Raw genomic sequence first — 14001 nt, forward strand, 5'->3', positions numbered from 1 at the left:
TCCCTCCTTTCCCCCCATAATCGCAGAGGCATCCTGCTGCAGGACAGAGCCCATGCATCTCCTCTGTCCCTCCACACAGGTAACCATGGCAACAACTTCCGGATCCATGTCAGCAGTGGGCTCCTGATGCGAGGGCCCCGGTCCCTGGACCGGGAGCGAAACTCATCCCACGTGCTGATAGTAGAGGCCTACAACCACGACCTGGGCCCCATGCGGAGCTCCGTCAGGGTAAGGCTTGGGGCGGGCTGGGCGGCTCGCAGACAGCCCGTCAGCAGGTTGTGAAGCCCTGCGTGTCGTTCAGTTGTGACCTCAGGGCTGGGCCAAGGCCACAGCTGGACCAGAGATGGCCACCAGCTGGGGCCCAGGGTGAGCAGTGCCACTAGTGGTTCAGGTGCTGAATGATACCTGGAGCTAGGGGTGCAGTGGGGGTGCCCCAGGCTCAGCGCAGCTTGGGATCTTAGATGTGTCATTTTGCTCTGACCCTGTTTCTCCAGATGCGTGGAAGGGGGTCAATGATACTGATGTCTGTCCAAAGGATGAAAGAGGTGTCCTTACTATGCTAATCCCCTGTGTCCACACAGCTCTCTAGGGTCAGCCAAGGAAATCTCACAGATCAGATCTTGGAGATATAGATGTTGTTACCTTCATTTTACAGATAAGGAAACTGAGGCACAGAGAAGTCACTAGTGATAGAACCAGGACTTGAGCCCAGGTCTTGTGTGTCCAAGTCCAGTATTCCTTCCACTAGAAGTGTCCCCAAATATTCCAATCACCACTCCCAGCTGCCCCATTAAATGTATTCTTTTCTGCCCCCCCTCACTCACCTCAGGCCTCTCCCCATGCAGCTTAATTCTCCTGAAAGGTCCACAGCACACACAACTATTCCCCAGGCTGGGCCGGTTAATGCACTCTCCTGCCCTGTGGCAGGGGCATGACTGAGATGAATGAGATGACCTCTCAAGGTCACCTCCTCTCTCACCCCACTGCACACTCAGCAGCTCACAGCCCCTTCCCCTAAACCAGTGGAAAGTGAGTCAGCCCCTAGAGTTGAAGAGTAGGAGGGAGATGGGAAAAGTCGGGGTGGGGAGCAAGCAGGGACTTTTACCCAGAACTGAGTGGGGCAGAATCGACTTCTTTTATCAGCCCCATCTCCACCCCGCTGTTTCCCCTGCCTGGAAACAATGAACAGACACCTGCCTGGGGCCACCATCATGACTGGGGGCTGAGGGGAAAGGGACTCAGCCTTGGCCCTTCTCCCGCTGACGCCCCCACAGCTGTGCCCCAGGAAGAGATGGGCACAGAAACCTGGGTCCTTACGGCTGAGACGTGCCCAGGTGGGGACCCCCAGGGGGTCAGACCTGTTAGGTTTTTATACCTTGGGGCTACTTGGAACGATTCCAGGGCCCTGGTGATTGAGAGTCAAACATGGTTACCTGAACGTGCACCCAGGAAGCCCCACACAGCCCCGCTCACGTGCCTGACTGTGAGTTGCTTATTCACAGGCTGATGAGCACGCCCACATCAGAGCCTGCCCTTTGTGGGCCAGCTTCAGGCCAGAGAGTGGCTGACATCAGCGTAGCTTGGGTTGGCTCCCTGGACTTCAAGCTGCCTAACCACAGCCTTCCTTGTGGCCCCCTCACGCCCACCACCAGGAGCAGGCAGGCACTGCTCTCCAGGGCCTGCTCCTCTCAATGCCTCGTACTGTGGCTGCAAACATTTTTTAGTCACAAACCTTTTTAAACAAAATGGTACGCAGCGCCACAGGGTCCTGTGTAAAACAGATACAGGCTGTGTGGTCGTGCAGGGGTGGGACACCCAGGGCCACACGTGCTCGGCCACCCTCCTCTGTTCCTCTCCCCATGAACCCTGAGGATAATAAACCCTCGTAGTACTTATTCTGTGCCCGGCACTTTTCTAAGTGCTTTGTGTGCTTGAACTCATTTAATCCTTCTGACAGCCTTTTGAGGTAGGCTCTGTTATTTTACCCATTTTACGGATGAAGAGATTGAGGCAAGGAGGGTTGGCCGATGTGTTTAGGGTCCCACAGCAGTAAGGGTAGAGTGGGCTTCACGTCCAGGCAGTCGGCTCCTGTCTGTCCTCTTCACCACCGCACCACGCGGCCTCAGTGAGGCTCTTTGGAGCACAGAGACTGTGGGGCCTTATCCCCAAAGAGTCATTGGAAGGTGGGAATTTGATTGCTGGTCCCTGAGGCGGGGGCTTGATGGCCCTTATAGTACACAGCCCCCACACCCCTGAGCCCCCGGAAAGCTGGGGACCTTCCTGAAGACACTGTGGGGCCTCCAGCTTTGGAGGATCCTCTTTCCCCAGCAACAGCAGCGAAGGCTCGCAGGGACCATCCGCCTTCCCCAGTTCATGCTGCAAAGACCACAGGCAGCAGAGAGGGGGGCCAGGGCGCGTGGAATGAAAGGGTCCTCGTAGAGACAGGGCCACACGTGCACAGTGCACGTGCACGCACACACATCTCCTGTCTCATCCCTGTCGGAGGGCACAGCGCTGGACAGGAAGTGAGGCTGGTTCTCCAGGGAGCCCCATGCTCGGTAGCTGAGCCCTCTTGCTCAGCTAGAACTTGGCAGACCTGCGTGCTTCCTGTACATCTGTGTCTCTCAGGTTTACAAACCACACACCATTTTGCCTCCTGTCTCTGCTGCTAAAAACAAGGCTGAAACCAGCAAGAGGACAGTGGCATGCAACCAGCCTCGTGGAGGACGGGCCACACCCAGGCTCCATGCTACCTCCCTCCTCTTTTTATCACACTGTCAGACTGGCCCTGGTTTTTGCCATGACGCTTGGAGTCATTTGGACAGACTCAAGAAGGTGAAGATGGATGGCCAGTTTCTGTTTACAAAGAGTTCCCGAAATTCATCCATGCAAATTCCCCCCGACACTCACCCCACCCAGGATCTCCCCAGCCAAGTTCTTGGTGAAACCAAACTTAGAAGGTTCTGGCTTGTGAACAGCTGTGTGGGGTGGGCACTTTAGTTTGCATAGTGGATTCTGGGTGTCTGGACATGAAAGTCTGATGACACAGCAGGGTTGCAGGAACCCCAAGAGCAGAGAAGTACAGGAACCTTTACTCTCTATGCCTCTCCTCCCCCGAGCTCCACCACCCCAGAGTTCTCTACTAGTGGGGCCACCATTTCTGCTTCTGCCACAGAAGCTCCTTCATTTCTCTCCAGCTAATTCCCAGCTAAACCCAGAAGAGAAGCCAGGGCTGATGCCAGCAACAGCAATCAGCTGGAAACCAAATATTCGTGCTCTCAGATTGCCGTGTACCTCAGGCCCGGCCATTCGTGCTGGTGACCACATGTGAAATCTGTGTTGTGCATCATTGCCTTGGCCCCGTTGACTCCCCCTCTGCTCTGCTGGCAAGTTCCTGCCAGCTCTGGCTCTGGGACTGGAAGGGAGTCTCTCATGGTCTGGAGCCAACTTGTCCCCAGCATAGAGGGAAGAGCAGTAGGGTTGGTAGATTGGGAACCAGGAGAAGCCCTACTCTTTTTTCCCAGCCCTCTCATTCACCGTGAGACCTTGGGCAAGTCCCTCCCTACTGTGGGCTTCTGTTCTCCCATCTGGGAAAAGAGGCAGGAGCCTGGGCCTCCCTATGGCTCCTTGAGCATCAACACTCTGTGGCTATACCTCCCCTCCCCACCACACTGGACATTCTGGACACAGCTGGTCCTGCCCTCACCTGGGCCAGACCCTCCCTGTGCTCATGTGTGTGCTGGGGGGAGGGGCTCACAAAAGAAGGGTGGTGCTGCTGATCTCCAGCCATAAACATCTCTCTTCATAAACATCTTTTAAATTGTCTTATTTTTGTTACGCAAGACATACATGTTCACTAAACAGAAATTAGAAAGCACGAATAAGCAGTGATGAAAATTATACACAGTTCCATAGTTCAGAAATAGCCACTCTCTTGGGTGGGGTCCCCAGAAACAAATCCTGAGATGAGGATTGGTGTGAAGTGGTTAGTGGGAACTGTCCCCAGGAAAAGCCAGAAGGGGCCTGGGACCAGCAAGGAAAGGCGTGCAGCAAAGAGGAGCGCAGGAAACTTTGACTCAGTCCCATGGGAGCTCTGGACAGTCACCTCAGCTGCCCTAATCGGGCGAAGAAGCCCGAGTGTTTATATTGCATGCCCATCAGTCACTGGCTAAGGGCTGCCCCAGGAGACATCATTCCCAGAGACTTCGGCTCTCTGGGTGTGTGGGTTCCAGCATCCGGGTAAGGGGGTGGGATGGGGTGACTCCCCGACGAAGAGCCGCCAGTGCTGGCTGCTGGCCCTGAGAGGCAGGCAGGAGAAGGTGCGTGGGAGTGAAGGGTTTTGAACCCCGCGTCCTCTGCTACAACCACAGTTAACTTTTCTGTCTCTTCTCCCAGGAATATCTGGGTATTTGAATGGGGTCACTTTAAACTTTTCCAAGCACTTTGCAAGGCCTTGGCTCATTTTGTCTTCATCACAACCCTAGGAGTGGCATGGGCATGAATTATTATATTGATATTGCCGTTTCATAGCTGAGAAACTTGATGGCCCAAAAGATTCACTAATTAGTCACAGGTCCCACAGGATTAGTAGCAGAGCCCAGAGTAAGATAAGGTTCACTCCTTAACAAATGTCTGAGCACCTGCCCTGTGCCAGGGACTGTGCAAGGTCGGGGGACACGGTGACCAGTCAGACTGCCCCAGGCCCTCTGTAAGGCTGGCCCAGGAGAGCAGTGGCCACACACACAGGCCCAGGTGGGCCCAGCCCTGGGCTTCCCCAGTCTCTACTCCACCCTGACCTTCTGGCCCTGGCCCGGCTTCCACAGGTGATAGTGTATGTGGAGGACGTCAACGACGAGGCCCCTGTGTTCACACAGCAGCAGTACAGCCGCCTGGGGCTTCGCGAGACCGCAGGCATCGGCACGTCCGTCATCGTCGTCCGAGCCACCGACCGAGATACTGGTGAGGCTGGCAGGTGGAAGCCAGGGTGTCCCCTTCCCCAGCATGACTCTCCCCAGCTCATCTCTCCTGCTCCTGCAGGGCCTGTCATCCTCAGGATGCCTGAGGCTCCCAGGCTGGGGAGGGCCTCCTGGGACAGTCTTGGTGGCATCCCCACCAGGTGCCTACTCCTAGGAGGACTGGAGTCCGGGGGAGTTGTCCCAGCCTCTGGGTGGAGAGAGGAGAGGTCAGTCACAGCTTGGGAAGTCCAGATTGTCATGCCAGGACCCGGCACTCCCTGCTGGTGCTGGGCAGGGCTGGGAGACAGAGAACTGACCGAGGCCTGCTCCTCCAGCCAGCCGCGGCTCAGGCACACACAGACTTCACAGGGGCAGGGTCCTGTGCCATAGGGCAGTGGTCTTCCCTGAAGGCAGCCCGGACCTCACCAAGGGCCGTAACCAACAGGGGTGGCCACAGCAGTGCCAAATGAAGGAGAAACACGGGAGCTCACTGTGGCCCTCCTCACGGGGCTGGGCTCTCTAGGCCTGTGCCCCAGGCCAGCGATGCGGCCAGAGAGGAGCCCTTCCCTGGGCGTCTGCTGCCTCCCAGAGAGGCTCCCTGAGCTGCTGCCGGTTTCCCAGCTCCTGCCCCTCCTTCATGTCAACTGCTCTGGTGGCTCCCAGCCCAGCCCTCTCAGCATCCACAGCTCACCTTGGTCCCGGGGTTGGGTAGAGGGAGAAAGAGGTCCGGAAGGTCTCAGGTAATGCTCTCCCTTAAATGGCGCATTTATACAGTTCAGGTCACGTACATGCTGTGCGCCATGTCATGGTTCATGACCTTTTCTGGGTCAGGAATCTGTTTGAGAAACTAGTGAAAGCTGTGGATCCCTCCCCAGAAAAATGCACATCCCTTCAGAGAGTGCAACTAATTTCAGGGAAGTCTGGGGTTTCCTGAGTGGTTTTATAACCATTCCCCTCAAAGTCTGTGGACTTCAGCTAAGGAATCCCCACTCCAGCTCCTGGCTGCAGGATGTGTTCCCAGGCCCAGGGACTTGGGGTAGAGAGAGTGGGGATAATGGGGGAAGGTGTACCTGGCACTGGAACCCTTCAGCTGGAGGGACCAGTTGAAGGCTTGGCCTCCTCTGAGGATGCTGCCCCGTCTAGCACTTTCTAGATCAAAGCCCCCACTATGAGAGATCCCTAATTTCCCCACCCTCTCTTTGTCAAATACCCAAGGGAGGTGCTTGAGTTTGAATTTTGAGGCTCCAGGAGCAGAACCACCCGCCTCTGGCATATCTGTCATGCCAAGGCCAGGCCCCAGAGGAGGTGAACAGTGTATGCTGGGCCTTGCCATCCGCATAGACCTTGACCCTGTCCTCTTCCACGTCCCTTGGGATGATCTGGCCCACAGTGGTGGGGGGTGGTGCACGCTGGGTAGGCCAGCCAAGGGCCCTCACCCTGTCCCTCAGGGACAGCAGTGGGTGTGCTGTGGGCAGCTTCAGAAGCCACAGGCAGCCCCACGCCCCTCTGGGACTGCATAGCCTCTTGTGTCCTCCTGCAGGGGACGGCGGCCTGGTGAACTACCGCATCCTGTCGGGCGCGGAGGGGAAGTTCGAGGTTGACGAGAGCACGGGGCTCATCATCACCGTGGAGTACCTGGACTACGAGACCAAGACCAGCTACCTGATGAACGTGTCAGCCACCGACCAGGCACCACCCTTCAACCAGGGCTTCTGTAGCGTCTATGTCACTCTGCTCAATGAGCTGGACGAGGCTGTGCAGTTCTCCAATGCCTCCTACGAGGCTGCCATCCTGGAGAACCTGGCCCTGGGCACTGAGATCGTGCGGGTCCAGGCCTACTCCATTGACAACCTCAACCAGATCACCTACCGCTTCGACGCCTACACCAGTGCCCAGGCCAAAGCCCTCTTCAAGATAGATGCCATCACGGTGAGGGAGGCTAGGGCAGGCACAGCAAGGGCTCTCCCTGCGGGCAGGGAGCTCATTTCCTTTAAAGCTAACCAACATTTACTGAGCTCCTTCTATAGGCATGGCACTCTCCTCTTTCTCATAAAGTGTCTTTGAGGTGAACATTCCTGTGACACATCTCTTTTAATATTTAGGGGTAAGATACAGTTCATACATAGGCAACCTGGTGTCTTGTTACTAGCTAAAGCAAGCTATGCAAGTCATCATGTTTCCCTTTTTACTTTGGCTCTTAGGAAGCTCAGACATAAATTAGGGGCTTCATTGCAATAGCTAGTCTTAGCTAGGTGTCTGGTGTAGCTATCTCTTATCTACTGCCTGGATCTTACTTTCCTATCTTTGCTTTAGTGTGTCTTTTATCAGAATCCCTTTTTTGAAGATAAGCAAGGTAATAATCACTACAGTGTGCCAGGGCCTTTCATGAGGCGTATTGGGAACACAAAGATGAACAAGACCCTTCCCAGCCCTCAGAGAGTTCTCAGGCTAGAAGTAGATGTGGGAATAATCAAGGATGCAAATCAGAGCACCACAAGGGAAGATGTGAAAAGAACTACAGTAGAGGCATAATGGAGCACCTCTGGGGCCCAGAGAAGAGAGCGATCATACCTGGCAGGGGAAGCAGGAAGCCTGGCGTCTGAGTGGGATTGAGAGAGAAGTAGGATTTCCACCAGCAGAACTGCAGGGAGAGTTACGCCAGGCAGGAGGAGCATGGCAGAGGTGGGGAAGTGGGCAGAATGCTCAGGGTTAGCGAGGAGTCTGGCTTGGCCAGAGCATGGGACTGCTACAGGACAGGGCGGGCTGTGCCTGGTGGATGTGATATTGCCACTCGCCCATCTTGCCCCCTCCCTGCAGGGTGTGATCACAGTCAAGGGCCTGGTGGACCGGGAGAAAGGTGACTTCTATACATTGACAGTGGTGGCGGACGACGGTGGCCCCAAAGTGGACTCCACCGTGGTGAGTGGGTCCCTGGGTGAGAGCCCCACAGGTGCAGTCACTGCCCCAAAGCACCCCAAACCCACATCTTCACCAGCCACCCAACATGCAGGCCAGGCAGTGGGTGAGGGTTTGATAGCCCAGGGACAGCACAGTGGCCATCTGCCACACACCGTCCCAGGCAGCCTGGGCCAGGGATGAGGTCTCAGATGGGGTGGGGGAGGGGTGGCATCCTAACAGGCCACTGCTGGGAGTGGGCTGGAAGAGCGCGGACTGCTAACCAGCTGCATCTCTGCCTTTTCTCCCCTTTGGCCTCCTCCTGCCGGCTCTACCTGTAGAAGGTGAGTAGGACTGGGTCTCTCCTCTGTGCTGTTGTCTGTGGCCAGTGCTGGCTCCGTCCCTGCATGGCGCTGCACCTTCCTGCCTCTCCTGGAAGGTCCCTGCTCAGACTCGTCACAGCCTCCCTAGTCCATCCTCTCTGAGTCCAGGCCCCTCTCAGGCTCATACTGCATGTCCAGCTCTGCCTCTCTACCCTCCGTGTCCTGTCAAGCCCCCATGGGGTCCTGGGGTGGAGGGTGTGCTAACAAGCAGCAGGTGGAACACACAACGGTGGGCACAATAAGGCCTCGTCTCAGCTCTGCTCCTCACTGGCTGGATGACACAGGCAAATTGCCCAGCCTCTCTGTGCTTCCCTCTGGCATGAAGATGAGGATCATGCCAGCAGCAGCACTGTCTTCCTCAGAGGATGTGAGGAAGCCGGCAGGAGATAGTGGGTAGGAAGCCCTTCGTAAACTAGGCCTGGAGGAGGTGTGATGGCAGTGGCGTCTGTAAAGGGGACCACCTCCCCGTCTTGCGGGCTGGTGTAAGGAGCGTGTTACACTACAGTGCATGTGAGGTGGGGCACATAGTGCCCAGGCCTGAGGAGTGCTAGGCAAGGGCGCAGTGAGTCACTGCCCTCAAGGACTCTGAGTAAAGGCAGGGGGACCGCGTGCTGGGAGCACTGCAGGAGGTGACCGCTGAGGTCGTAGGGGTCAGGCAAGGTGTCAGGCAGGCGGGAGAGGTGGGAGAGGTAGGCAGGTGACCTCGGGCTGGGGGGTCCACTGGGGTAGCGTCCTGCAGTGGTAATGAGAACATTTAACAATCGGTTTAGCTTGGGCCCCAGCCAGTCAGGTCCAAGGCCATCTGTAGACCACGTGGGGTGTCCAGCTCATCATCAGGCTTGGCTACAGCCACATTTTCACTCCCTGCTGAGTCCTTTTCACATTAGCCTAAAGGGATAGATCAACCCAATGTCCAGGCTAAGAGTCAATGCTGCCCCTTGGGGTCCTCCACCCCATGGCTCCCTCAGGGTGCCTGGCTCCGTGGCCCTGGCTGTGGCTTAGCTGTACCCAAAAGCCCCTCCAACCCCAGGGCCAGCCTGGGTTGAGTGAGGCTATGAGCAGCATTGAGCCCACACCTTCCCGTGGCCCCCCAGGGGTCCCAGAGGGCAGCCAGTGAGTGGAGCCCTTGGGTGACAGACAGTGAGCAGGTGCTCTGTGTCCCACAGCTCCCAGCTGAGGCTCCTGGCCTTCCCTGCCAGAGGACCTAAGAGAGATGAACTGGGGCCCTCTCACTGAGCTTCAGCAGCCCATCTATGAAATGGGCCCAGTAGCCCTCACCCCTGTTGTCATGTGTAGTCGGGGAGCTGAGGCCAGACAGAGCCTAACAAGCAGCAGGGATGCTCCCCGAGGCTGTGAAGCCCCCTCTGTGAACCAGGCCGCCCGCTTCCTCTGCGCCAGCTGGCGAGGGCCTCTCAGAGCACACTGCACGTGGCCCCATGTATTTCCAGTCTCTCCGCCCTCTTCTAGGAAGCAAGACCCACCTCCCTGTGCTCTGCCCTGGTTTCCTCTTAGAGGCTCCCAGGGGCCACTGCCCCAGATACACCAGCCCTGTTAGCCCCAAACTTGTTGGAGGTGCTAGGGCGGAGGCAGGCTGAGGGGCCTTTTAAAGGTGCCACCATTTCCTCTGTGAGGCCGGAACCCCCAAACCACAGCTCACCTACACCTGACTCCTCCCACCCCAGCAGCCCCCATAGGCCCTGAGAGGGATGAGGAGGCAGCAGGAAGGGGTGGGCTTGGTGGGGGGTGGCTCTGCTGCCAGAGCTCTTGAGTAACACCCTCAGGCCTTCGGGCGATGGGGGTAGATTTGGACTGCGAGGCCCTGGGTGGGGACACACACCCATATCTACTTCCCATAGAGCTTAGCACCTGCCATCTCTCCTCACCCCCTGATGCCAGCTCCCCGTCCTGGGAGCACCTCACAACATCGTTATCATCATCAGATAGTAGGCATGGAGGGAGCACCTGCTTTGTGCCAGGCTCTGGGCTGGGCTCAGTGTACAACAGGAAACCAAAGTCAGACGCAGCCCCTGCCTTCACGAGAATAAGATATAGTGGGGGAAAGACAGTGATCGAATTATCACACCAATAAACGTATGCCCCCAGAGAGCCTACAGTAAGATGTCAGGGAAATCAAGGAGGGCTTCCCTGAGGAAGTGACTCAAGCTGAGCTCCCCAGAAAGCATAGGCATTTGCACAACCAAGAGGAAAGAGTGTTTCAGGCAGAGGGAACAGCATGTGCAGAGGCCCTGTGGTGGGAGGAAGCACGGAGTACCCAAACAAGGCCTTGACAGGAGTGAGCAAGTTTGGGAGGGATCAGATCACAGGGGCCTTGTTTGGTTTTGCCCTGCAAACAGCGTGGTAGGCATTATTATGCCCATTTCACAGGTGAGCAGACTAGGGCTCTGGAACATCACAGAACTCCCTGACCAAAACTCATGCTGGCCGGGCAGAGTCCTGGTGAGTGACATCGTGCCTGCAGGCAGGGAGCAGGGCAGGGACCACCACACGCCAGTACTTTCTGTTTGCTCGTTTGCTCCTCCAGTGTCCTGGTGCCGCAGGCATTCTGGTTCTTTCTTTCAGCTGAGGAAGTGGGAAATCAGAGAGGTTGAATAACTTTTGCCAAATCGCACAGCTAGTCAGTGGTGGAGTTGGGACTGTTGCAAAGCCTGGGCTTGTTCCCTGAGGTAGCTGCCTAAAGATATGGGAGCGTTGCTAGGAGCGAGAAGGGGCGAGCCTGATTAGGAAGGAGGATGAAACGGAAAGGCATCTGCAGCATGACGAGGTTCTGCAGGCTGGGTCCTGTGTACCCCGGGATGTGGGTAGGCCTGGGAACCCTGGACTCCCAGGTCTGGGGAAGGAGAGCATGGGTCCCGCCTGGGGCGGGGTGGTGGGAGGAGGCCCAACCTGGGATTCCCAAAACCTAAGCCTGCCCCCGCCGCACCTCAGCACCCTCATCAGTGAACCTAAGGTCACCTGTGGTTCTGCCCCGTGGCCACCCGCAGGCTGGAGGCTGTGCCCACAGCAGGGCCTTCTCTCTAGGCTGGCTACCCAGACCCTGCAGGAGAAGCCTGTGCTGCGGACACAAAACAATATGTTCTTTGCATGCAACTTGCACGTTCCGTTTTTCCCTGGTAGTTGGAAATCCCCCTCCCTTCCTCATCTGCCCTCTCCCCCGGGACCGCCCCGTGGCCCCTCCTGCTCCTGAGCCCTGTTTTCTTCCCTCTAATCCACAAGGGCAAATGAGGAGGCCTTGGGGCAATATCTGGCTGCCAGATGTGTTTTAGCTGGCCTGCACGTAATTTTTTTTCTTTAATTTTTATTAATCAGCACCTAATTCTACATAAAAATCTGGATTCCTGGTTCCTCTTGAAAAACAGGAAGCTCTGCCGGTGCCAAGTTGGCACTCCCTCCTAGATCCGGAGTGGAGTGGCCTCCATCCCCTTCAGCCAGGGCCCGGGCCTTCCCATCCTCCCAGTCCCCCCACCTCTGAGTGCCCCAGACCCTCGCTGCTCTCCGGCCCCCAGCACTGAGTGTGTGCGGCCCTCCCCCACCAGACTCCTGGAGGAAGTGCGCTCAGGCCTCTGTGTAAAGTCACGATTGGCCTCCGCGGGCTCTGAAAGCTTGCTGGCGTTCCAGCACCCATTGGAGGACCTGGTGGACGCTGGGGTTTGGGACCAGGGAGGGGAAGGAGGCGGTGGGTCTCTGCCATGTCCCGCCTCCCCCAGGTCTACATCACTGTGCTGGACGAGAATGACAACAGCCCCCGGTTTGACTTCACCTCTGACTCAGCAGTCAGCGTGCCCGAGGACTGCCCCGTGGGCCAGCGCATGGCCACCGTCAAGGCCCGGGACCCCGACGCCGGCAGCAACGGGCAGGTGGGCACCAAGTGAAATAGCCCAGATCTGCCCTGTCAGTCGGGTCTCCCACAGCCCCTCAGCTGGAGGGACCTAAGCCATCCCCATGACTGAGCAGGAACCAGGTGAGCCAGGCTCTGCCCAGGCCCAGCAGGACTCCCTGCCCTTCCTCCAGCCCCCGGTCAGGGAAAGGAGGCAGAGCAGTGCAAGCTGTCGGCCCTGCCTGGGTCCAGTGAACATGGAGCCCAAAGGCTGGCCAAAGCTCAGCCCCCGACGGTGGGCTGAAAGCAGAGGGGTTCAGCTTTCCCGGTGACTCCTTTATCACCTCATCCACAAACCACACAGCATCTCACCCCTGTGGGCCAGCCTCCCCATGCCACCCCAGGTCCCAGAGAGGAAGCCCTCCTTCTCCCTCCTGCATCTCGGCCCCCATCCCACAGCAGGAAGAGCTCCCCACCACTCCAGACACCCCCAGAGCACGAGGAGGGGGTGACAGAGCATGTCAGTCTTCACACCACTTTGATCAGTCCTACGAATTGGGCGGTATGTTTGAGGAGGTTTCCACCATTTTAAAAATGCTTTCACACCCCTGGGGGGCCGAGAGATCCTAGCTTTGGAGTCAGGAGCAAGTGGGGTCACATCCTTCTTCTCTGAAGCATTTGCAAGCTGTGACCTTGCAGTCCTTCCATCTTTCGGAGCCTCCTCTCGGAACTGAAGGGAACAGCTCCCTTTGACTGGGTTGTTGTGAGTCAAACAGAATCCACGTAGCCCCAGGGCCCGTGCCTGCTCCTAGCAAAGGCTCCAGAAGTGCCAGCACCCCCACAACTCCCCCAACCCTGGGAAAGCTCAGGTGATGGCACTCACACCCGCCCTCCTGGTCCCTAGGCCAGTATGCTGATGCCCTGCTCCGCCTCAGTGCGCCTGCCACCCCCATGAGGGACATAACCACTTCTGCATAAAACACTGTCTTTTCAAATGCCCTTGCTGAGCAGAGGGTCCAGGTGCGTCGGGGAGTGCCCCTTGGCCTGACCTGGCCACCTGTCCTCCCCACCTCCTTGCCCCTCACCCTCTCTCTTCCCCAACAGGTGGTCTTCTCCCTAGCCTCTGGCAACATCGCCGGGGCCTTTGAGATCATCACCACCAACGACTCCACTGGTGAAGTGTTCGTGGCCAGGCCCCTGGACAGAGAAGAGCTGGACCACTACATCCTCAAGGTGGGGACCAGCCCCACCCCGGGTCGCTGCTGTCCATCAGGAGAGGGCCTGGCCCATCAGCATGCTCTGGTGGTCAGCTCCCCTGCTATCACCAAGTACCGTGGGGCACACAGCACCCCTAGGGGCCAAGAGCATGAGTGAGGCTGACCCCAGAGAGGGCATCCTGGAAGTGGTCTCTGGGGACACCAGGGTTGTGCTTCTGCAGGGGCCTGAGCTCTTAGAGCACTTTCTGCTGCCCTGCAGGTGTCTTGGAAGCATCAAGGCTCCTAGGGACAGGCTCAGGCTGTGGTGAGGACTCCAGCTCATTGCTGAAAACGTTATTTGAGGCTCTTTCTCTATTTGCCAGAGAACAGATCTGAGTGCATGGAACAGAGACCTTTGGAGCTAAAGGCAGGAGCCCTGGGTCTGATCGCAGGCCCAGAGTCACAGTCAGGGGCTGGCACAGCCCGGAATACAGTCAGGGGTGGGATGAGGTGGTAAAGATTGAGCACACTAGGGTGAGATCGCAAGAGGGTCCACATCAGACAAGAATTGGACAACGATTGTTTGCAGCGTGAGGCAGAAGGTGAAAGCCTCGGAGGGAGCCCAGGGCTAGCAGGCCGCCCAGGGGCAGGGACGGCCAAGTCTCTGCCCTCCAGTCCTTCCCACTGAGCAGACAGCCATTTTAGGCTCCGTCTTCCCGATCCTTGCCCACCCTGTG

General features: G+C 57.4%; 2 protein-coding genes across 4 annotated transcripts in view; both read left to right on the forward strand.

Moving 5' to 3' along the window:
• Positions 1-8135, forward strand: part of LOC139074484 (cadherin-23-like) — a 316069-nt gene extending 307934 nt beyond the window's left edge. The window contains exons 29-32 of the mRNA XM_070565310.1: positions 80-228; positions 4824-4959; positions 6496-6884; positions 7773-8135. Coding sequence (XP_070421411.1) covers positions 80-228; positions 4824-4959; positions 6496-6884; positions 7773-8054 — 956 coding nt within the window. The 3' untranslated portion in view covers positions 8055-8135. The remainder of the gene's footprint in view (positions 1-79; positions 229-4823; positions 4960-6495; positions 6885-7772) is intronic.
• A 2360-nt stretch (positions 8136-10495) lies between these two features.
• LOC103549411 (cadherin-23) overlaps positions 10496-14001 on the forward strand; it is a 77416-nt gene continuing 73910 nt past the window's right edge. Inside the window, exons 1-3 of one of the 3 annotated variants that reach the window (XR_011524123.1) lie at positions 10496-10690; positions 11959-12108; positions 13173-13301. Coding sequence is in view for 2 of the 3 variants with exons in the window: in XM_070565295.1 (XP_070421396.1) it covers positions 10604-10690; positions 11959-12108; positions 13173-13301 (366 nt within the window). In the remaining variant the exon portion in view is untranslated. The remainder of the gene's footprint in view (positions 10691-11958; positions 12109-13172; positions 13302-14001) is intronic. The other 2 variants (XM_070565295.1, XM_070565269.1) reach the window with 2 other exon arrangements.

The sequence above is a fragment of the Equus przewalskii genome, chromosome 1 (genome assembly GCF_037783145.1).
Source record: "Equus przewalskii isolate Varuska chromosome 1, EquPr2, whole genome shotgun sequence".
Classification (NCBI taxonomy): Eukaryota; Metazoa; Chordata; class Mammalia; order Perissodactyla; family Equidae; genus Equus; species Equus przewalskii.